General features: G+C 40.0%; 1 protein-coding gene across 7 annotated transcripts in view; it reads left to right on the plus strand.

Annotated features, from left to right (window-relative positions):
* The window catches only part of HDAC9 (histone deacetylase 9), an 867,097-nt gene that overhangs the window by 495,130 nt on the left and 348,368 nt on the right, over positions 1–23,599 (plus strand). For all 7 annotated transcript variants that reach the window (XM_052000806.1, XM_052000813.1, XM_052000811.1 and 4 more), the window contains 2 exons: positions 62–275; positions 779–996. In XM_052000806.1, the coding sequence (XP_051856766.1) occupies positions 62–275; positions 779–996 (432 nt within the window). The remainder of the gene's footprint in view (positions 1–61; positions 276–778; positions 997–23,599) is intronic.

Here is a 23,599-nt window from a genome sequence, read left to right on the forward strand (position 1 = left end):
GCAGCCCGAATGGCCTGCGTGGCTGAAAGAGGATTATGCTCTTTGTTATTTCTTGACACAGGCTTCATCTTCGATCAAAGACAAACAGAAGTGCGAGGCCCCAGCACTGAGGCCGCCGGGAGTTACATTGCCGGGGCAATATACGGGAAGCATCCCGGCATCTTCGAGTCATCCCCACTCTGCTCTGGAAGGAAAACCCAACAGCAGCCATCAGGCGCTTCTGCAGCACTTGTTACTGAAGGAGCAGATGAGGCAACAGAAGCTGCTTGTGGCTGGTAATTAACTGGGGTTCGACCAATACCTCAATCTAGGGCTTGGGCTTCTTCCTGTAACTCACTAGAGCTAACTAGCCATCTTCCTTAATTCTCTATGGAAAAGATCCTTTTTCCTGATAGTAGAAATATTCATTAATTCTCCTTCTTTGAGGTTCCAGGATAAAAAATAAATTCGGCCTACCTGTGAATTACAAGCACAGGCTTTTATGACACATGTCTAAAACGCATGTGGTGGATAGTCTTTTGTCCTTATTCATTTATGGACATGCTTGATCTCCCTCAAGTAGAGTAAACTTTTTGAAGCCTGGATCTTTTAATTTTTTTTTTTTGTTTTGTTTTTGGACTCCCCAAGCAGGCGGTAGATTCTTAATTCATTCTGCATAAGTTGATTTGCCGTAGACTCAGCCCTACCTCCTCTGGGTCCCTAACCTCTCCCCATTGTTTCTATACTCTGTGACGTGTCTCCAGTGATGTGAGCAAGATGTCATTTCTTTGCTTTGCAGGTGGGGTTCCTCTCCATCCTCAGTCCCCCCTGGCAACGAAGGAGAGAGTATCACCTGGCCTCCGAGGTGCCCACAAGTTACCTCGCCACAGGCCCCTGAACCGTACCCAGTCTGCCCCTTTGCCTCAGAGCACGTTGGCCCAGTTGGTCATTCAGCAGCAGCACCAGCAGTTCCTGGAGAAACAGAAACAGTACCAGCAGCAGGTCCACATGAACAAAGTGAGTTCATCATCTATATCAGTGCCTTGATTATTGTTGGCATTAATTTTTTAAAAATTCCATTAAGGTGCATATTCATATGTACACAGGACTGAAAGTGGAGGTCACAATTTAAGCATGTTAACCTTAATAAAAGCTGAGGAGGGAATGATATTATGGGAAGGGAGCTCAAAAATTTGTAAACAAAACATTATAAATGTAGAAGACATACATTTCAAAAAAAAAAATGTCAGTCTTGATAGTTACCTGAGATTCCAATTGGGTTGGGAAAGACAAGTCTGCTGAGATTCTGGCAGGCCTGAGGAGGGTTGTCTGGATCTGATACCTCCAGATAGTAAGCAGCACTCTTGAATTTCTGAGCTACCATTGGAATAGAGGGGAGGACACCATAGGCTCAGACACAAAAGCATCCTAGTGGAGAATGGTAAGAAGAGTGAATTCTTTCCCAAGAATCTTCCACCTCTGGCTTCTACTTGAAGATCTAGGCAGAGATGATAATTTTCAGATGAGTTTGGACATCTTTTCAGACTATTATTCAAGGATGAAAATCTCCACCCCTATTTCCTCAGAGGAAGGGAACAATAGAAAATACCAAACATTGATGCAATATATAGAAAGGGAGGAGTGATTCATTACATTTGGATATTGTACATTCAGGAGCCCCAAAACTCAACTGGACTCCTCCCTTCTACCCCAACATCCTTCAGGGGACTAAAGGACTAGGATATCCAGTAGTTCAGTGACTCCAGATTTATAGAAGAAAAGGAAAAGCAAAACATAGGGAAGCCTACAGAAGTTATTTTGCCCTGGAGTTTCAGAGGTAGCTGGGGGAAGCAATCGGTGCCCTTTTGTAGTGAATAGAGCTGCCACGGATGAGGACTGTGACCTTTATAAGCAACTGTTTGTATAACGTGCTGGGTTCTTTTTAGCAGCTTCTAAAGAACAAGCATTCCAAATGGGTGTAGGTTCGGCCTGCTTTAATGGGATTCATTGAAAAAGGTCACATTCTCCTGGTTATTGTGATTGCTTGAGTTTTAGTGAATTAGCCATGATATTATGAAATGATGTTCTTTGTATGTGAGTAAAACTGTTTATAAAAATAGAATATTGTTACAATGGATGTTAGGTCATAAGAATAAATATGCTGTACTTTACTATAGAAAGAAAGAGAGCCCATCTGTTTTGAGGAATTAGTTTATACAACATTGAGTTAACTGATATATGGTAAAAGATGTCTCGGTCTCTGTGTCTCTGTCATATCTCTGTCTCTCTCTGTGTGTCTGTCTCTTGTCTCAGTGTCTCTCTCTCTCACAAACACAAACACACATACACACAATTTTCTTAGTAGTCTTTAGCTTTCTTGGGCAAAATCAGGTCCTACTATTTGTTGTCCTTGGAATTACTTGGTATCTGCCTTACATCTGCTTTTCATTTTCTTTCCCATTCCTGTGGTATTACTTCCTCGTACTCCCATGTAGAATGTAAACTCTATGTGGACAGATACGGTTTTTCTGGTGGGAACCTAAGTCACGTGGGCTGAATTGAATCAAATGAGAGGCAGTATGGTCCGGTGCAAGATAAACTGATGTTCAAAGCAGAGGCCCGGGGTTTAACCCCAGATCTTTCACTGGTTACCTGCTGGATTTGAGGTCCTTCTTCCCAGAGTCTCAGCTTTTTTCATTTGTAGACGGAAAGATTTGTCTCTCAAACTCCGAGCCCACAGATGACGACCAACAGCAAGTTTCCTGCTGACTTGGCTCAGATATTGCTTGGCTTCTAAAAATGACCCTTCAGGTGCTTCTTGACAGTCGATCTGCCTTTTTCTTTCGAATTACAGTTCGAATTAAGATCCAAGAGCTCTCCTTTCTGCATTCTCTACAGAGACAACCAAATGGAGCCAGGTTTTCCATGATCACATTTTGCACGAGTACTTAACGTATTGATCCAAATGCATTTATACTTTACATCTGCATAACGGTGAAGGGTGTTAGGTCTAATCAGGCGGCAAGACTCCCTGGTTCATGGAGCCACCAGAGATCTAATGTTTTGTGTCTCACTCACCTGGGATTCCCTACAGACATCTTCGCTGTCCCCGGCGCCCCGGGATTCTGATGTCATGTTTCTGCCTGCCCAGTCAACAGCATCAAGGACCAAACTCCTTAGAAGTAAGGCTCGAGTGCTGCCCTGGGCTCCTCTAGCTGTATCCAGCAGAAGATACAGGTTCAAAGCCCTTTTCATCCCATGTAAGCTGGGATTCCTACTCACAAGGGCGAGCACACAGGACAAAATGGTTACTTAAAATAAAATTTTGGATATGTTTTAAGTATTTACCAAAAGGGGAAAACAGAAAATTTTTTGAGATTTGGCTTCCTGGTGTGGCTTGGTTTCTTTATTCCCTGTATCTCATATGACATCCAGTATATGGTGGAAAGGGCCTTAAGATTTGCTCATTGAATGAACAAAAGGATTCTGGGAAGAACATTAATGAGAATAAATCCATTAAATTTGCTAGAAGACTTGGGTTAAATCTGTCCTTCTGATATAAGCTGACATTTGTGGATCCCTTTAAAGTTTGTGAAGCCCTTCATTTGTGTTGTTTCATTTGGACCTCACAACACCCCAGTGAATGGGGTGCTCTCATTATTCCCATTTTTATGGATAGACTGAGACTGCTTTGCCCGGGGTTGTGCATATGAGTAATAAATGTCTGAAGAACAGAGATCTTGGTGATTCCCAGGCCAGTACTCTGTCCATTGTCACTAGTTGGAGATGACCTCTTGATTCTTGGTTACCTCATCTCTAAAACGGGGAGATTGCACCGACATTCAGATTGGAGGTTGATTCAAGGACATTTGCATTTACCAGTAATAATGGAGCTTATAAATCAGAGGCTTAAAAATAAATATTGAGTTGGATGGAGCTCCTCTTTTTCTTCTAGTTCCATTTTCTGAAACCAGGTGTACCCTCCTAAATTTCTGGAGAAAAAAGGTGATTAGAATTAAGATTGTCAACGTGTCAATAAATTCTTCTCTTCCTTTGAAAATCCCACACAGCCTCTGGCTAATACAAATCTTCCTCCCACACTTTTAAAAAATCTTCTTTTGGACTGAATCATGCCCCATAACCTCCAGATGCCACTGTTCTGTGTCGAGTCACATTATTAATATCAGAACTGTTCAGTGCATCTTTTCCTTCTGAATCCCTCCTGAGTTTCTGACAGGCAGATGCTCACCGCAACCCTGTGGATGGAGGCAAGATGAAAAGCAGCCTCCCTCTAGGACACGACAGGAGAAAGCAAATCTTATCAGGGAGCTCACCCATGTGGTGCTGATTCCTTGGAATCTGCAGAGAATTGGCCCAAAATTGGAAACAAACCCGGGCTCTCAGTACGGAGTTTGTCCAGTGGTTGGGTTATTAAATCTTGTCTTAATTAAGCAAAACGAAGAGCAGAGAACTTCAAAGTTCCAAGCAGACCATTGTACGTTAACCCCTCTCAGCTCTGGTGTTTGGAGGACACTGGCGGGGCTCTGCTGGCTTTGCTCTAAGGATGGATTCCAGATGTGTAATCAAGATGGCGCATGCAACACTGGGGAACCTCTGTATTGGGAAAAGACTTCACCTGCCATTAAAAGGAGAAAAGAACACAGGAATGTTTTATTATGGAAAACATTGTTACCCCTGCTTTGTTCCAGTGTGTTCCAGTGTCATCAAAGAAGCAAATAACTTCTTTTCCTTCTTCCTTGAGTAGTTGGCAAATGATCACCTTGAGACCACAACATAGCAACAACAATAATGCTTCGTTAGTCCTATAAATTTTCAGAGTACTTTTACATGTTTTATTTCCCCTGAATAATCTTGGGAAGTAGATACTGTTATTATCCCCATTTTACAGATGAGTCTGAATTATAGAGAAGATGTGTATGTGTTTACACATATACACTATATATCTCCCTTTTCTAAAAGTGGTGTATGTGTTCATGTATGTATGTAATATGTATGTGTATGTATGTACAGGACACTCAACTACTAAAATATCTCACAGGATTCTCACTCAGATCTTTCCTCCCTCTGCTACCAGGTTTTGCTTCACTAAATCACAAGTTGTAACCCATTTTCTTGACTGCCTTATGGTCCACCCTAGTTGGTATGAATGCCTCGTGATTGGGAAATTTTCCTTTTAAAAACACTTTGATCATTTTTAAATGTATATGAAATTTAGTATCATAGTATAAGAATTGACCTTTCTTGCAGCTGAAGATTTCCAAAGCTCTTTCTGGTCGTTATTTCACTTGCATCTCAAAGTACCCTGTGAGGCAGATGGGACTAGCATGGATATCTCTTAGCTGAGGAAGCAAACCTTTAGGGAGGTTAAGTGGTCCCACAGCTGGCAGCTTTTGAATCCAGGCCATCCTAACATTGAAGTGAACTATCAAAGTATCAAAGCTATCAACGAATATCTCGATATTCTTTTTTTCATTTTTGATATTATTTTGTTTTTCAAATACATGGAAAGATTCATTTTTTTCTTTCTTTTGTTTCTTAAATTTAATAGTTTTCTATTTTTCAAAATACATGCAGATACCTTTCAACATTCATCCTTGCAAAAACTTGGGTTCCAATTTTTTCTTCCTTCCTTCCTTCCCTCTCCCTTACTTAGACAGCAAGTAATTTGATATAAGTTAAATATATGCAATTTTTCTAAATATATTTCCATATTTATCATGCTGCACAAGAAAAATCAGATCAAAAGGGAAAAATGATATAGAAAAAAAGCAAGCGAACAACAGCAAAAAAGGTGAAAAAACTATATTGTGATCCATATTCAATTCCCATAGTGTTGGATGGCTCTCTCCATCGCAAGTCTATTGGAATGGGCCTAAATCACCTCATTTCAACATTCATTTCTATAAGTTTTGTGTTCCAGATGGTTCTCCCTCCCTCTCTTCCCTCTCCCTCCCCAATACCACAAGCAACTTTATATCTTTAAAACATATTTTTGTATTTGTTATGATATACAAGAAAAATCAGATCAAAAGAGGAAAAAAACACACAAGAAAGAAAATCAACTAACAAAGGTGAAAATACTATGTTTTGGTCCACATTCAATCTCCATACCTCTCTTTCTTGGATGACACTTTTCATCTCAAGTCTACTATAATTACTTTGAATCACCTCATTGTTGAAAAGAGCCAAATCCATCTCAATTGATCATCCCATAATCTGGTTATTGCTGTGTACAATGATCCGGTTCTTCTCATTTCACTCAGTTTCAGTTCATGTAAGTCTCTCTAGGCTTTTCCGAAATCAGCCTGCTCATCATTTCTTACAGAACAATAATGTTCTATTGCAGTTATATACCATAAGCTATTCAGACATTACGCATTTGGTGAGAATTCACTCAATTTTCAGTTCCTTGCCATGACAAAAAAAGGCTACCACAAATATTTTTGCAATTGTGGGTCCTTCTCCCTCTTTTATGATCTCTTTGGGATATAACCCAGTAGTGAGACTGCTGGATCAAAGGGAATACAGAATTTTGTAGCCTTTTGGGTATGGTTCCAATTTGCTCTCCAGAATAGTTGGATCATTTCCCGACTCTATCAACAATGCATTAGTGTGCCAGTTTACCCTCATCCCCTCCAACATTCATCGTTATCTTTTTTCTGTCATCTTAGCCAATCTGAGAAGTGTGAAGTAGGGCCTCAGAATTGTGTTATTTCTCTAATCAATGATGATTTAGAGAATTTTTCATATGACTAGAGATGACTTGCATTTCTTCCCCTGAAAATTATCTGTTCCTGTCTTTTGACCATTTATCAATTGGGAAATGCAAGTCCATAGTCTTGAAGAAACACAATGACAAACTGGGGACTCAGGCACATGAGGAAGCATTCATCAAATGTTTGCCTTCACTGCCTCTGGATTCTTTATAGGATTTTTTTTGAAGGAAGAAGAGGATAAGAAAAAAAAAAAGCTGTTAAGAATGATGGCAAAAGCAGAAAGGTGATTGACTAGATGTAGCCCGAGAAAATCTGAGTGTGTCTTGGATGGGAAATTCACAAGATTTGAGATGGCTTGAAAAAATTATTCTGAACTACCTTTGGAGTCCCTCTTGTATGTGAATATGAGGGTATAAATATGCATGTGCACATACATACATAATCACACACATAACATGCATCATGTATGTAGAGTCGGCGAACACATATATGTATACATGCACACATATATGATGCACATATGTACCCACACATTTATAATATACACACGATGAATTCTAGGGTGCCTGTGGACATGTGTAGACACATGCATTTTGTATATATTCATGTACATGTTTATACACACACATTAACATATAACTTCCTATATTCCAAGGTAAAAGAATGAGTGATGTCTATTTGTTCCTCTTTTCTTACTTTTTGGCAAATCCGCCCAAGCTAGGGCAACAACAACAATAATAACTGGCATTGGTCTAACACTTTGTTTTCAGAGGACTTGACAAATTTGTCTCATTTGACCTTTTATATTTTGAGATAAGTATATAAATATCTGTATAGGTCCATGTGTACCTGTCTAAGCAGATGTCTATAATATACCAATGGGAATCGCCATGTTTACGTATATCCTCACATGTTTAACACATCTGTACTAATGGACTAGTGATATGAATGCCTCGTGATTGGGGATGTGAATCGCTGCTTTTACATCCGTGCACATGGGCGAAATGGGGGCGGCTACTTTTATATCTGTGCACATGCATAGGTGTGTAATGCAAGGTCATGCATGTAAGACACCGATACATTGATAACGTGAGTCACTATTTTTATATCTATGCATAGGCGTGTAATATACCAACACATCGATCCCATTGTGCATCTGCTTTCACAATATTTCTCAGGTACTTGTGTGCAATATCGGTCAGGTATCTTCACATTTACCTCCCAGTCTCCATCCCAGAGTTAGATGTTGCCTCTAGACCAGGAGAGGGCCACTGAGGGGGCCCTTGTTGCCCCAGGCCCGGAGGTTAGGTACCGCTCTGCTCATGAATCAGGAGCACAAGGCTCTTTCTTTCTCTGGATCTGCATTTGCTCCTTTAAGGCCTCTTCTAGCTCTGGACCCAGGATTCTCTCATATCTCGGCCATTATAGAAAGAAGGAAAAGTGTCCCAAGGCCCATACGTAGGATTGAAACTCAGACCTCAGGCCCCAACTAGCATTCTTTCCCCCAAATATCCTGCTGCTCGTTGTTCCCCCGGTCACCTATCTTTGTGTCATTTATTCAGGTGAGTTCACTTTTTGCATCACGTGCCCCTTGAAAGCTCTAGGGCTGGGTTGTCTAAATTCAGATGGATAGCGTAGGCTCTCTTGTTGCTCCCATGACGGGAGCAGGCCCCCAGCCCTGGGACTCGGGATGGAACAGCAGCATCCATTGATCTCCATGCCCACTCCTCCTCTCCCCAGCCCAGTGCCCGGTCATTGGCTTATTGGTTAAATTCTGTACTGACGTACTTGATGCTGAAACTTGTGTGAATACCTCTTATGTGAAGGTCAAGCAGAATCATAAAAACATATGGAAATAACTGTATTATCCTTAAAAAAAGAGTTTGCTATAAATTATGCTGGTTGAGAAAATTCTTTGGCTCACAGGCTTCTATGAGGGACCTCTGAGGCCATTTGACTAAATTTTTTTTATGCAGAAGGAAACTGAGGCCCCAGGATTATGTAACTTGCTCAAGGTCACTTGGACAGTAAACCTCGGATTAGAGCCCATGCCTTCTGCCTTCCTGGACCTTCTGAGTCCCCTCCTGGGGGCTGATGGTCTTGAGTCCTGCCTCAGACTCATGCTGGTAGTGTGACTCTGGGCAAGTCCCCCTCAATGCCCCCAAGCCTTCTGGGACTTGAAGCCACAGGTGCATTACGAATTTGCTTCTTTGCTGGCTATGCTGATGAATCAAGAGGCTATACCAGGAAACAGAAAGGGAGGAAATGAACTGAGAAGAGTCCAAGATCTCCATGAGATCAGACAGTAAAATGGCAGCAGATGCCTAGGGCGGAGAAGAGACTAGCTGCCTTTAGTCTGTCAGCTTGAAAGAATTGACAGTGAAAATATTTGGGAGTGTCTTTAATGAAAATATTTTGCGTATTATTGTTCATCAGCTTGGGGGGAGAATCACAATTCTTCCCGTTCGTCTGCAGGAGCACACTTGTGTATACACACACACACTCACACAAACTCGAAGAATTTTGGCGTTCTCTGCACATCTCACTCTGTTCTGCATCTGTGTCTCTGCCCGGTTTCCACTCCAAGAAGAGGATGCCCTTCCCAGGTTAAGCTCATCACCTCTCATTAGCTCCTCACGCAAACCTTGACTGACAGGAACTCCCACCGCCTCCTCTTCCCCATTGATTGGAGGGCTGGAGAGTGAGTGAGGATCAAATTCCTCCCGTTGTCTTTCTTTGTGAAGAGTAGAAACTGGACTTTGGGGCTCACTTTATTCTGCATCTCCTGGTTTCAATTCCAAGGAACAAAATACTTTCTGGAAATTCCCCTTCCCTCATGCTTTCTTGTCTCTGTGTGTTTCCTCCTTCCATTGGATTGTAGCTCCTTGAGAAGAGAGGTTCTCTTTTTATAAATAATTGTAACCCCAGTGCTCAGCTCTGTCCCGGGCACTTAGGAGGCGCTTAGTAAATGTTATTAGGTTGGATTGGACTAGACATCCCAGCCCTGAAGTTCTGTGATTCTTGGAAGAGCTTCTCTCATTGATGGTGAAGTTCTTTGATTCTAGTTAATTGTGTCAAGAAAGGCATTCTCTTCATTAATATACCCATGACTCCTGAACGCTTTTGCCGATATATTTTGCCACATGTAGTACCAGTAAGGATATCGAACTTGCAGTCACGGAACCCGAGCTACAGTTCCAAGTCTCCAGGAGACCCTGGACACATCACATCTGTCCAATGAGAGAGCCGAGCCAGATGGCTTCCAGCTAAGAATTTATGATCTAATAACCCTGAAGATTTTCCCACTCAATACAATTTCAAGCAAATTGGAACGAGGCTATTTGCAATGTTATCTTGTTCTGAAAACCTTCGTGGTTTCAAATATGGAGAAAGTAAACATATAATTGAATAACCCAAGAGCTCCAGATTTCCATGGAAGTTGTGAAATCGAACAAATTGGCAATGCTAGTCACTCTCTATCCGAAATACTCAGTGATTAACAAAAAGCAGCATAGCTTTTCTAACTTAATTATGTGAAAAAATGACAAACACCGGAGTATAGTTAATACTATGAGTGGTTAACCTAAAGTGTAATCATAATGCTCACTCCCATTTTTACCTCACCTTGAGATTTGCCACACTCTTTACATGCATTATCTCATCTGATCTTGCTCAGGTTCCTTGTTTCTCCATCACAAGGTGGAAGGAATGGTGACAAGTTTCACTTCTCAACTGCATTTCAACCTTCTCCTTTCCCCTGATGAGCCCGCCAACCCCAAGTGGCCACTCGCGGTCGCAGACTCTCCTTGCCCACTCATCCATTCTTTTTATTCTTTTCAAAAGCTCGGCACAGCAAGAAGGGAGGTTCTTTGAGGAAATGGAACCTGAAGTCTGTGGCTTACCTCTTTGCGTTTTGATCTTTCTTTCTCTTACCTCATTTTGTTGCTCATATGGTTTTCTCAGAAATTACTTCATGATAAGTATCTCATGCATTCCTGTAGCTGGCCAGGGGCCAACGCCGAAGAGCTAAATCGTGGGATGGAATCTTGGGTGGGTGTCAAGTTTCAGCTGAGCTAAAATTCTACTTCGTCTCCTTCTATTATGGTGAGACCAGGCCCTGGGATTCAAGGACTCTTTTCTCATGAGAACATGCCTCCGTGGACCCAGAGAAGTGGCTAGCAGATGGATAGCTCCTTCCCTTATTAAAAGAAGCGTGCTTCTCTACTGCCATTAGCTCATAAACAAGGGAGGGGATGGCTCTCCAGGGCAAATGAAGAGTTTGCAATAATTTTTTACTGGTCCCAAGTCTTTGACTCTGTCAATACCTGTAGCTGGGAAAATGAGCCCCAGACTTTGGATCTTGAACCCGTTTTAGTGGCAGTGAGAATAGAGAAAGATATTCAGGAACAACTAGCGGTTTTTAAAAGTTTGACATTTGTCAAGCATGTATAGGGATATAAATATAAGCAAAAAGGAATTTTGGTCCCTGCCCTTAAGAAGTATGCATTTTAATGGTGGATGGCAACATGTAAAGGGGAGGAGGAATGGGAAAAGGGAGGTGTTGGACATGGCCGGGGGGATGTCCCTGAGCATGGTGTCAGGGCTCATAAACCCAGAAACTCAGGAAGGGAATGGAGCACAGCTCATCTTATCATCCCTCAAATGGAGATCTTGAAAGGATCTCCCCAGAGGGATACTGAAGTCGGCATGGCGAAGAGATGGGGGAGCTTTAGAAGCCCTAAGCACTAATTCAAGGTCAGAGGGCAGTTGAGTAATGGTGGCAAACTCCTTGGAAATAGAAGTAGACTGAGCCTGGGCCAGTGATTTCCCCCAAAAAGGAAGCTTCGAATGGAACTCACCCATGGGTGTTGACTTTGAGGAAAAAGAAACCATTTATACCTTTATTAGTGCCTGGAACCAATTCGGTTGAAAATCATAGTTCCTTAATAAAGGTTTGTGAATGGGGTATGCACTAAGGACTCCAACATGCAGATAAATGAGCAAATGTTCCTTGATTTGGTTTTTAGGCTGATCCTATTTGTAAGGAGTTGGAGTGTCTCTTTTATCCTTGGGGGGATCCATTTAAAAAATCATTTACTATTTTATTTTTTCCAAATACATATAAAGATAAAGAAATTAATTTTTAAAAACATTTTGAGTTCCAATTTTTCTCCCTCCTTCCCTTATATTCTCCCTCCCCAAGGCAGCAAACAATCTGATATGTTATACATGTGCAATGATTTTAAACACATTTCCACGTGGGCCATGTTGTGAAAGAGAAACACAACAAAAAGGAATAAACACGAGAAACAAAACAAAACAAAAAATGGGAAAATGATATGCTTTGATCTGTATTCAGTTTCTGTAGTTCTTTCTCTTGATGCTGATGGCATCTCCTGTCCCAAGTCTATTGGAATTGTCTTGGATCATTGTATTGCTGAGAAGATTTAAATCTTTCATGCTTGAACATCCTGTCATCATGCAATCTTGCTGTTACTGTGTACAATGTTTTTTCTGGTTCTGCTCACTTCACTCAGCCTCAGTCCATGTAAGTCTTTTTAGGCTTTTCTGAAATCAGACTGCTCATCATTTCTTATGGAACAATAATATTACATTACATTCATATACCATAACTTATTCAGCCATTCTCCAGTTGTTAACCATTCAAGAAAAAAATTCATCCTTTCCTTGTTTTCCCTCCCAATGCTGCTTCTTCCTCTCTCCATCTCTGTTCCTTGGCTCATTTCTTTTTAGCACCTAGTTATTCATCCCTTATGGGTGGCAGCTAAGGTGACACCATAGAGCACAGAGCACCAGGGCTAAAGCATCTTCATGAGTTCAAATCTGGCCTTAAGTCACTTATTAGTTGTATGACCTTGTGATCCTCAGTTTCTCCATCTGTAAAAAAAAACTGGAGAATGAAATGACAAGCCAGTCTATTATCTTTGCACAAAAATTAACAATATTGATGGGAAATTTTGTTTGTCTTATCATTGTCCCTTCTGCTGATATCCCAAGTGGATAGCAGGAGACTGGTATTTCCATTTCATCCGGAGGATGAACATAAGAAAATGTAACTAGTATAACAAAGAACTGATTTTCCCATGACTCTTGAAATAGAATGAGTAATTGCTCCAACTCCTTCCCAACCCTTCCTCTTTTCTTGCGGTACATTCCCTCCAGCTCTTGATGTTACTTCTTTGGGGGGGACATTTCTTTGGGCCTGCTGATGAGCTAAGACATACCAAGTGGTGTGTGGTCTCAGTGCTGCAGGATAAGGAATAAATAAGTAAATGGCCAAATGTGCTGAAATTAGAATTAGAGAAACCTGGATAAAGAGTCCTGGCTCTGATACAGTTCATAAGTGTGACTCTGGACAAGTCACCAAAGGCATAATATTGATTTTTCCATGCTCTGGACAAGCTTCACAAAATAAGTTTAAGACAGGAAACCCCAAAAAGTAGCCACAAATTGACTTTTAAAGATACATTCTCTTGAGTAGTAAGGTCAGAGATTTCTCTGCTCAGAAAGGGGAAGAGTTCATCTAGATACTAGTTTCCCAGTTTAACTAGTCTTTCTAACTGGATGCTAAGCCCAGAGACTCCATGATAATAAAGGTATATAGATATTATTAACCTTCAAATACTCTGAGCCAGTGTCCCAGTGGCCTTATCCTAGGGTAAATTACTTCACCTTTACTCACCTGAAAAGTGAGGAGGTTGGACTGCTGTGACCTTATCTTTTTTGAGGATCTAATGCTTGCCCCTAGTTCGTGGTCATAAGTTGCTCTTTGATTTGCAGATGATGACAAGCTTTCCAGCCATAGATGGAAAAATACCTCTTTGAGTTCTGAAAATTGGCTATGGAGAAACCTGAACTGGGCTCTCATTCTGGAAAGTGGAAGTTGCTGCTGTCAAACTGAATTCCCTCCCAGCTCTGTGATAGCTGCCCTCCAAGCTAGGTCCTTTAATTACCATTTTCAAATCTGATCCTTCCCACCCTGAGGGCCGAAGCATTTCCTTGTGCCTTGGCTAGAAAGGTAGCCTTGTTTTGGGAACCCAAGCTTTTTGCGTTTATTTGTTTATAAAAGCAACTTTGACCTTGCCAGGAAGGACACAGGCAGCCACCTGATTGCCCCAATTTAGACGGATGATGGTAGCTATTTGATGAGTCTTGAGGAAAACCACCCAGCCCCAATGTCTTCCCAAGTCTCCACGGGAAGCCCTTTCCCTATTGACTTAATTGATCATTTATGTCTTTGAGACAATAATGAAACTTTCTCATCAGATGTGATGAAATGCTCTGTTTGGAGAAGAGAATAAATAACCATGGCAGCCAAGTAATCTGTAACTTCCATGGAGAGTTCCAAAGCTCTTTTCCTCACTCAAAGGCTGAGGAGGGAAGAGGGAGATCAGGAGGCCTTACTTCTACTTTCCTTTCTAGGCAGTTAATCTCCCACAAAGTTTTTTAGAAAAATGAATGAAAAAACAATAGATTATTGTGACCGTGAAGTAAGAAAATATGGGAAAGAAAAATATAGGGGGAAGTAAAATATGTGAACACTTAAGCTGAAGTTAATCCCCGGCACTTCAAAGGAGATACTAAAGCAAAATAAGTCTCCTCCTGCCATTTCCAGCCTTGATAAGTGTTTTTATTTGATAGAAGGAAATCATTAAATTTTCGTTAAGTCCCATGGCCTTATTTAAAATGCCAATTTTATGGGTATAAAAACCAGGAACACGCATTCATTTTGCTATTTGATTAAACTGATTTTTGTTTCCTGACTTTTTTGTTGTTGTATGTATTCTTTACCCTTGATCTCATAGAGAATTTAAAAGAGAATTATGCATTCCACAGTCTTCAGACAGAATTATATCTGGAGCTACCTTGCATTAATATTAGCATGCCATTAATAATAATATTAATACAAATTGTTGTTCTAAATTATGTCTGACTCTGTTTCCCCATTTGTAGTGTTCTTGGCAAAGATACTAGAGTAGTTTGCCATTTTTTTTCTTCACCTCATTTTCTTGATGAGGAAACTGAGGCAAGCAGGGTTAAGGAACTTGCCAAAAGTCTCACAACTAGTGTCTGAAGTACTATATTGACTGAACCATCCTGCTATGCTTTATTACCGGACTTCTTAATTTTTTGGCTCTTTAACAGTCTGATTATGTGAAGCCTGTGGACTTCTCAGAACAATATTTTAAAATACATAAAATAAAATAGGGTAATTATATTGAAATATTATAATGAAAAGCTTTAAATAAAAATAAAACAAATCCCTGACCTACAGGTTAAGAACCCTTGATTGAGTGTTTTAAGGTTTACAAAGCTCTGTCCAGCGATAATTTAACCTAATTGCTCTTAATCCATGAGCTGCATTATCCTTTTAACAGTCCCATTCTTACACTGTAGTCTGCAAAATCAGTAATTGCACTAATGTAATGAAAGACCTCATGATGTATTGGATAAAAAGCTAGCTTCTGAGTCAGGAAAATCTTGAATTTTGACTGTGGGATTCTGGGTAAGTCCCTTCCCTCTTGCTACAGAGGCTATTCTAAAACTACAAGTTGCAGAATAGTTGTTTATCTGCCTTGGTGTGGAAAAAGTTCAATTCTTTCTAAATCTTCAAAATCTCAAGGCTGCCCTCCCTGTCCTCCCAAAAAATAATTAGGGCTGATGTTTTCAAAATCTAATCAAATGTTCTCTAACTGAAGGGAATTAATAATCCAAAGCGTGTCTGGATGAGGGCAATGGTGATGGTCATAATGAGAATCATTGTAAGATAGTGGAGTTGTTTAGCTAGTAGTGCATCTCCGTGCTTGGGCCTGCAGTCAAGAAGACTCAAAAATCCAGTCTCAGACCCTTACTAGCTGGGTGACCCTGAGCAAGGCACAACCTCTGTTTGACTCACTTTCCCTCATATGTATAGTGAGGATAATAATAGCACCTATTTCCCATGCTTGTTACTATGGCCGTATGAAGATAATAATTGTACAACACTTAGCATTGAGCCTGGTCCACAATGGGTGCTACACAAATGTTAGCCATTATTAAAATGTAGATGAGAAGGTTCAGGGAAATGTAAGAGGTCTCCCTAAGAAGTTGAACAGTCGCCATGGGGCCCTGGGATTGGCTTTGTTCTCCTTGTCCCAGTGGGATGAACTGGGAGAGAAGGGTGGAAATGGAAGGGTTACAAACTTGGACTTGATGTCTCTAAGCTCTTAGTACAGTAAGAACCTTTATGAAGTGCTGCATCCAGTCATCACTGAAATTATCATTTTCATCATTACTTTGTGGCCAATCTTCTGGGAACAAATCTCTTTACTTTTCCAACAACGAATGATAGATTTTTACATTTGCCTTTCCTCTTGCTCAGTGATACTTTGTTGACCTCCTTAGATCATTCTTTTTTATTGTCACTCTAAAACCATACCTGTCTCACATCTTATGTTCCAGCCCATATCCTAGATGCTGGGGAAACAAAGATAAATAAAGAATAATGTAGACTGCCTTTGAAAAGCTTATACTCTTCTAAAATTCTCTCTCTGTCTCTCTTTGTCTCTCTAATCAATCTCAATATTTGAAGACCTCTCAAAAAAGAGGAGCGTGGGATTTCAGACATCAGATCTTTTTCCATCCCAAACTCAATGCAGATTTTCATAAAAATAATAATTATTATGATAAACACAATCATATTAATTAAAACAGTGCTTATGATATATAATTAGCTGACATTTATTTAGTTTTATGATTTGCAAAGCATTTCAGATACACGATCTCACTGGAGCTTTGTAGCATTTCTACTATCTGTGTATCACAGCTATCATCATGCTGAATTTCAGATGTAAAAACTGCAAAGTAGGGTGACTTGTCCAGACTTAAATATGGAAATTATAGAGCTTGGATTCATATCAAGAGCTTCTGACTCCAGAGTCACTGTATTACAATCAAGTTTTCTTGATTCTATAGCAAAATGTTTTATTTTTCAAGGGAGAGATTTTTACATCAATCCCTGCTACTGCCAACAATATAGTCTGTTTATGATGTGAGACTGGAAAGAAAAACCCAAACCTTCATCCCCTGGTTGAAAGTGATTTTGTAAGACTATCTTTTAGTGTATGTAACTGATTCATTGGGTTACCTATTTAAGAGATTCAGGTCCTGATGGAATATACTTGGCAGTCTTCTTCATTTTTGAAATTATTTGAAGAAAATATGTTTTGTATGAGATAAGTAAAAGTATGGAATAGATGATACGATCTTACTAAGTCAGGGGCCCTCAAACTTTTTAATAAGGGGCCAGTTCACTGTCCCTCAGACTGTTGGAGGGCTGGACTATAGTAAAAACAAAAATTTTGTTTTGTGGGCCTTTAAATAAAGAAACTTCATAGCCCTGGGTGAGGGGGATAAACGTCCTCAGCTGCCACATCTGGCCTGCGGGCTGTAGTTTGAGGACCCCTGTTTAGAGGGTAGATCTTAGAGTTTCTTTCAAGTGCCTCATTTTACAGGTAAAGAAACTAAGATCTGCAAATGAATGCTAAGTGACTTCTCCTATAGCAGTAACAAGGATGGGGCTTGAATGTGGGTTTTCTGATCCTAAATCTAGCATTTTTCCCCTAAGCTGAATTAAAAAAGCACAGATGTAAATCACTGCTTTTTAATGAGTCTATGAAATGGATCCTCAAACCTCCCTTTAGCATTGAGAGAAGAAATCGGTACCCTGTCCACAAAGGGCTTACATTTTAGTCAATGAGATAACCGATGTACACATAATATCCAAAATGCCAACAGAAGATAGAATGTAGCTTTAGAAAGTTTAGTCTGTAATGGATAGAATTTAGCCTATTGCAGTCCTTATCAATAGATTTACAAAATGTTTAAGATGAGGGAAGAAACATGGGATGATGATGACTCAGAAGCGATTTGGGAAGTTGCCAGTATACACTTAATCCCTTTGGCTGCCTAGAGTTTGTGAGATCTTTCGGTGATATTTTGAGAACTTTAAAGGAATGACCAAATCCATACAATATCCTGTCTCCTGTCTCTGTAACATCTGCCCTCTCTCTATTTTTTTTTTCTTGATTCAAACCCACCATTGACTAAGGCTGCTGGCGGCTTTATGAGCACTTAATGCCGTTGTTGTCCAATAGCATGAACAGAAAGAGTCCCACTGACAGATGAGTCAGAGCACAGATAAAAGAGGAGGAAAAAAAGATGCTTCATAATTGGGCTGTAGAATTTCCCTTAATCTCAGCTGGATGCCTGACTAGAGTAGCTCACCTGATGTCGAACAACTGGAGGACAGGATGCTTTACAGATGGGTCGAGGTCGACAGCAGTGACTCACAGAGATTTGCACATTTCTCTGTCACGCAGATGTTCTAGCACGAGTTTGCAAGCCAGCAAACCAACAGCCAGATTGTTGGAGGGAATCACCTCCAGATGTGTGAAATATCAAGATGAGACTACCTCCACTATAAAAACAAGGAGCTCTCCATTATGCCTTTGTAGTTACTTAGCGGAAATATACCTCAGCAGACACATTTGAAGAAAGAAAAGAAAGAAAGAAAGGGGAAAAAAAAGAGAAAAGGAGTTAGAAAAGAAGAAAGGAAGAATTGAAGGAAGGAGGAAGGGAAGGAAGAATTGAAGGAAGGAGGAAAGGAAGGAAAGAAAAAAAGAAAGATTATCTGAAAGAAGATTTAAAAGTAAATGAAGTCCATGGATGCTTCCTACATGATGGGAAATCAAGGAAGCCAAAATCAGATGAAGAAATATGATTATTTAAAAACAGCAACAACCCCCCCACACCTTGGAATAGATAAACAATAGACACTATGAAAATATCCTCTAGGTTGAGCTGTCTTCTCTAATTCTTATTTGAGAGGGAGTAGTGATAGAGACTGGACTTGTGTAGTCAATTACTAGTGAGGAACTTCTCCCTAACTTTGTGAGTGTGCATCTTCTTTGCAAATTGGACATGAAGTGATTTACCAAGGTTACCCAAGAGAATGAGTCTAATGTAAAATACGAACACAGATCTTCATGACTGAGACCAGTGCTCCATCCACTGTGTCACACTTTCTCATAAATCCCAATGGATTCCAAGTTCAGCACCACTTTAATCACTTGGCCACAGCTACCTACCTACATGGGCTTTCTGTGCAAAACATAATTGGATTTCTTCCTCCCGTGAGACATTTTTATGATTTAAGAACCATATCCAATTTTTCAGTGTATAAAAAGAAAGGCTTTACAAGTTATTTAATAACTTTTGCATCTATTACCCATTTTATTCCCTCCTTATCAATCAAGATACATTTATTAAGTGCATAATTATATACCAGGCTCTTTGCTACATTTCAGGGATAAAGAGAAAATAAAGAAATCCTCCTTTGCATCAAGGAGTTTACATTATAATGTTGGAGACAATGTGTATACACCAAAAAAAAAAAAAAAGCAAATTCAATACAAGCTAATTTTGATTAGACATGTGAGCCCGGGGAGGGGAAGGGCAATGGCAATGAAATAAAAACAGGGAAGGGGGGGGAAGTCAGGTAAGGAGCTTCTTCCACAAGCTCCACTAAACTTCCTTTTTATATTGTGAATTTTACACTTTAGGGAGATTAGATGTGCCTACAAGGGGTAAACAGAAGTCATGGAAGATGGAGGTAGAATTTGTCTGTATGGCTTTCAACACTTTATTGATAAGAGAACTGATACATGCCATGAATTGTCCCATTTGTAGGATATTGTTGGAACGACACTTGGATACTTTAAATTTAATGGTGATCTGAGCAATGTGGCTACTTTCTTTCTCAAAGCATATCACAACCTTTTGTGCCTTCTCATCCTATGGGATTCTTCTCAAACTTTTTCTATTACTAGGCTGTCTCAGGGTCTGGTGGGTTCTTCTCTCATTAGGGGTCTTCAGTTGAAATCTACAGGACCATTTTCAGGTAGGTTGTAGAGAAAATTCCTGTCATGATAAAGATTAATAAGTTCATAACTCCCTTATTTTGGAATTTTGTGTGAAACCTCTGTAGAAGATGCATATAGCCTGATAGGGGCTTTCTTCTTGTTCAGGGATTCTTAAACTAGGATTTATTAATTTGATTTTAAAAATATGATAATTGTATTTTTTTAAAAATCTGTATTCCTATTTGTTTTATTTTGTGCACTTGAAAGCATTTTTCATGGAATAAATCCAAAAAATTTACCACAGTTCCAAAGAAGTGCTCATGGCACAAGAAAAGGCAAAGGACTCTGGATAAAAGTCTCCTGGATAAAAGTATTGCCTTCAAATTGTTCATTGATGATGTTGGGTAATTTTTATGGCACCAGCCCACTTCCTGTCCTGCACATACAGGTTCTCAGTGCCTCTTTAATACCACTTGTTGAATAAAGATCACTGTTGATAGTATACTCTTAGCTAGTCCTGTGCCTGGCAGAGAGAAAGAGCTAATAATTACAAGTTGATTGATTGCTGCTGCACCCCAATTGCATTCACTATTCATTTTCCTTTATCCCCAAGTAGTCCACAATTATGAACCTTCTGAGATCTTCATTTTCTGTGATTGATACTCAATTAGCACCTCGGGAGAAGGTTGTTGTTGAAAAGACAGGATTATGTGCAGTTTTCCAAGTGGGACCCTACTATTCTTATCCTCCCAGTCAGTACACAACCATTGTTGACTCAAGGTATCCATCCTTGACATATGCAACGATTACTGCCTTGTCCATCCAATTGGATGTCAGAACCTAACTTGTAAAAATAGACATTCTTGTCCAACTTTTGCATAGATTTTTGCCCCTGTATGGAATGCTCTTCACCATCACCATTATCTCTTAGAATCCTGATCTTTCTTTAAAGTTCATTTGAAATGTCACTTTGTATATATGCTTGTTCTCAGTTGCCATTGCTTTCCCCTGAAAAAGTACTGGGCAAATCACTTAACCCTGTTGCCCTCAATTTCCTCAACTGTAAAATGAGCTAGAGAAGAAAATGGCCAACCACTCAGATGTCTTTGCCAAGAAAACCCCAAATGAAGTCATGACTGGAAAAACTAAACAATAACAAAATTCATACATAATTTCCACTGAGTGCAAACTTTTTAATGTTTCTGTCCCCTGAATCTAGGACGATGGCAGTTATAGAATGCATGTAGAAATATCTTAGTTGGTTGGTTCTTTATCCCCTTGGGCTGCTGTATGAATTGCTAGGCCAACCTCTTTTAAGTAGCCCTAGATCTAGATCAGAAAGTTCTGTAGTATTCTATCTAGGTCTCAAGACAAAAAAAAGTCATAGTTTTATCCAGAAAAATAGGAACTTCTGCACAACATCACTGTCTGTAGGAAATCACCCTCTTATTTGGGCTCTGCACAAGATGCCCTCCATGTTGGGACCATCTTCCTTTGCTTTTCTTTGGTATTCTTTTCTTGATAATGATACTTTTTTTTCTTTCATTATCTCCCTGATAATTTCTATCCATAACTCTTTTCTGTTTTCACTTAGACATGGGATTAGGCATTGCTGTATATGTGACTTTACACAAGAACTTGATTTTATTGAGTTGACTGGTTGGAATGATGGGAAGGAAAAATCATCTTATAACTATGTCAGCAATTTTGAGGTTGGCGCGAGGTCTCTTAGATATAGGTTTCTGATCCCGAGCCCGTTGTGCTGTCTTTCCCAGTTGTCAACTTACCTCATAATTCCTGCAGTAATTTGGGAATTCATTTAGTTATTCTTTCCCCTTTACAGAGATTTCTGTATCCTTGTGTATTTCTAGAGGGTGATTTGGGGTTATGAAGAGGAAAAGAGAATAGGGAATTGGGTATATCCTCAAGCCAGAATTCTAATGAGCATGAGCTTGACTCCAGGGATGTTATTCAAACATTTTACTCGTAGATATCTTAAATTGAGGATTATTTTAAAGTCTTTCTTTGATCCATTGTTGGTGCCATATTTCCATGGCATGTAAGTGAATGTTTTAGAAGAATACTTTTGATGTAGATATCACATCTTCTCCACTGGCAGATGTGACATAGGAAAGTGAATCCCATGACATGTGCTGAGCTGTATTTGTGGCTCTCCAGGTTCAGAGAGAACCTTCTCTGATCTGTTTATGAGACTATGTTTACCTGGAAGGAAGAGGTGTTGAAGGAAGCCAGCCATACTTAGGGAGAATGAATCATATCAGATCCTGAGCATGGCCCCGGGAGCCCCCACATTCAAAGGTCCAAAGTCAATTTTTGATCTTCTTAGGCAAATCTTTATTTCTATGTTGTCCATCTCATTTCCTTCAAGAGTGATAGAGATACACAGAGAGGATATTCCTTAGACTTTTAACTATATTCCAGGCATTATGTTAAGTTAGCATTGGGGTTGTCGATACAAGTAAGATGGCCCAAGAAGCTTACATTCTAATGGGGAATGATAGCACAGGAAGAGAACTGCGATGTCTGTGTATGTTTGTGATAGGGGATGGGGAGGGCTCCCCGGTTCTCAAAGTGATGGGAAGCAGAGAAATGGCTCTGAATTAAGCGAGATGAAATGAAAGCTCAGCAACCCATAAACCATTGAGTCTGGTTACCAGGACTTCTGCATCATATTTCTACATCCATCTCTCTCTCTTTTATTTCCAGGGCCAGCATCCTGAAAAAGGAGCCCATTGTTCTTTACTCCCCAAATCTATGAGTAACCTCTTAACAGATATTCTTGTTGTCGCTCTCTGACCCCTTCCTACTCTGTCCTGCGGCCTCACTTTGCAATGAATGAAATCTAAACATGAAAAAAGCAAACATTCCCATGGTTCTTAGAAAATTACCTCTCACCCTAACGCTATCCCAAGAAAATGTTATTATACGACTCAATGGCTTCCATTCATTCGTTTGCTCCTTTTGTATCATACAGAGTGGTAAAGGAACTAGATTTGGAGTTGAGAGACTCTGATATGTGGCTCAGTCTCTCTTGACCTCAGCTTCCCAGTTATAAAATGGAAACAATAATACTTGCACTAGCTATTGACCAGAGGTCTTGTGAAGGAAGGGCTTTTGAAAAATGAACAAAAATGTTTCTCATCTAGACAGTGTGCTCTTAATTGTGCATGCAAACATATTGCTGACTTTCTTCTCCCTGCTTAGATTACTTAATACTTGATGGACAGACACAAGCTCTCTCTGAGTGGCTTCAGAAATATTATTATGTCTGAAGATTTCATCTTCAGAGGGCAGCTTTGGGACTGATGACTCCATGTAACTTCTCAGAGGTCCAAATGGAATTTCCTGTTTGGCTAGAGGGCATAGAACTTTCCAATTCACCCGACAATTATTTTTTATCATCATTTGTGTTTGTCAAGTCCAGAACCATCCTCTTGCTCACTCTATGCTAGAATTTCTGGATTGTAGAATCAGAACTGGAAGGTTTCAGGCCCCTTAGTCCGATGTTTTCTCCTGCCTCCAGTTTAATAGAACTCTTTTGTCTGGATCTCCACATTAGCCCCTATTTCCATTCTGTAACTATCTCCGAGGAAGTTCCCTGACAATGAGGAAGTTTGGTTTTGGTTTTTGTAGCCTTGATGCCTACTTAGAGTCACATCATTTAAGGAAAACTTGCTCCCTCTTTTGATTTTACATCTCCCTTTCACCTCAATGTGTAGTGATGCAAAATCAGGAACAATGAGGACATGGGGCAGTAAGAGTTGTTTGAGCTGCTGAAATTCATACTTAGTGGAAGTCTTAAGGCAATCTTCCCTGCGTAGTTAGGCTGGCAAGCATTCAGGAGCTTCATGTTGAGCTGTGTGTGTGTGTGTGTGTGTGTGCACATGCATGTGCACATGTGCATGTTTTTAATAAAGTTCAAGATTAATTTGAGGTTTT

Source organism: Antechinus flavipes, chromosome 5 (genome assembly GCF_016432865.1).
Source record: "Antechinus flavipes isolate AdamAnt ecotype Samford, QLD, Australia chromosome 5, AdamAnt_v2, whole genome shotgun sequence".
NCBI lineage: Eukaryota > Metazoa > Chordata > Mammalia > Dasyuromorphia > Dasyuridae > Antechinus > Antechinus flavipes.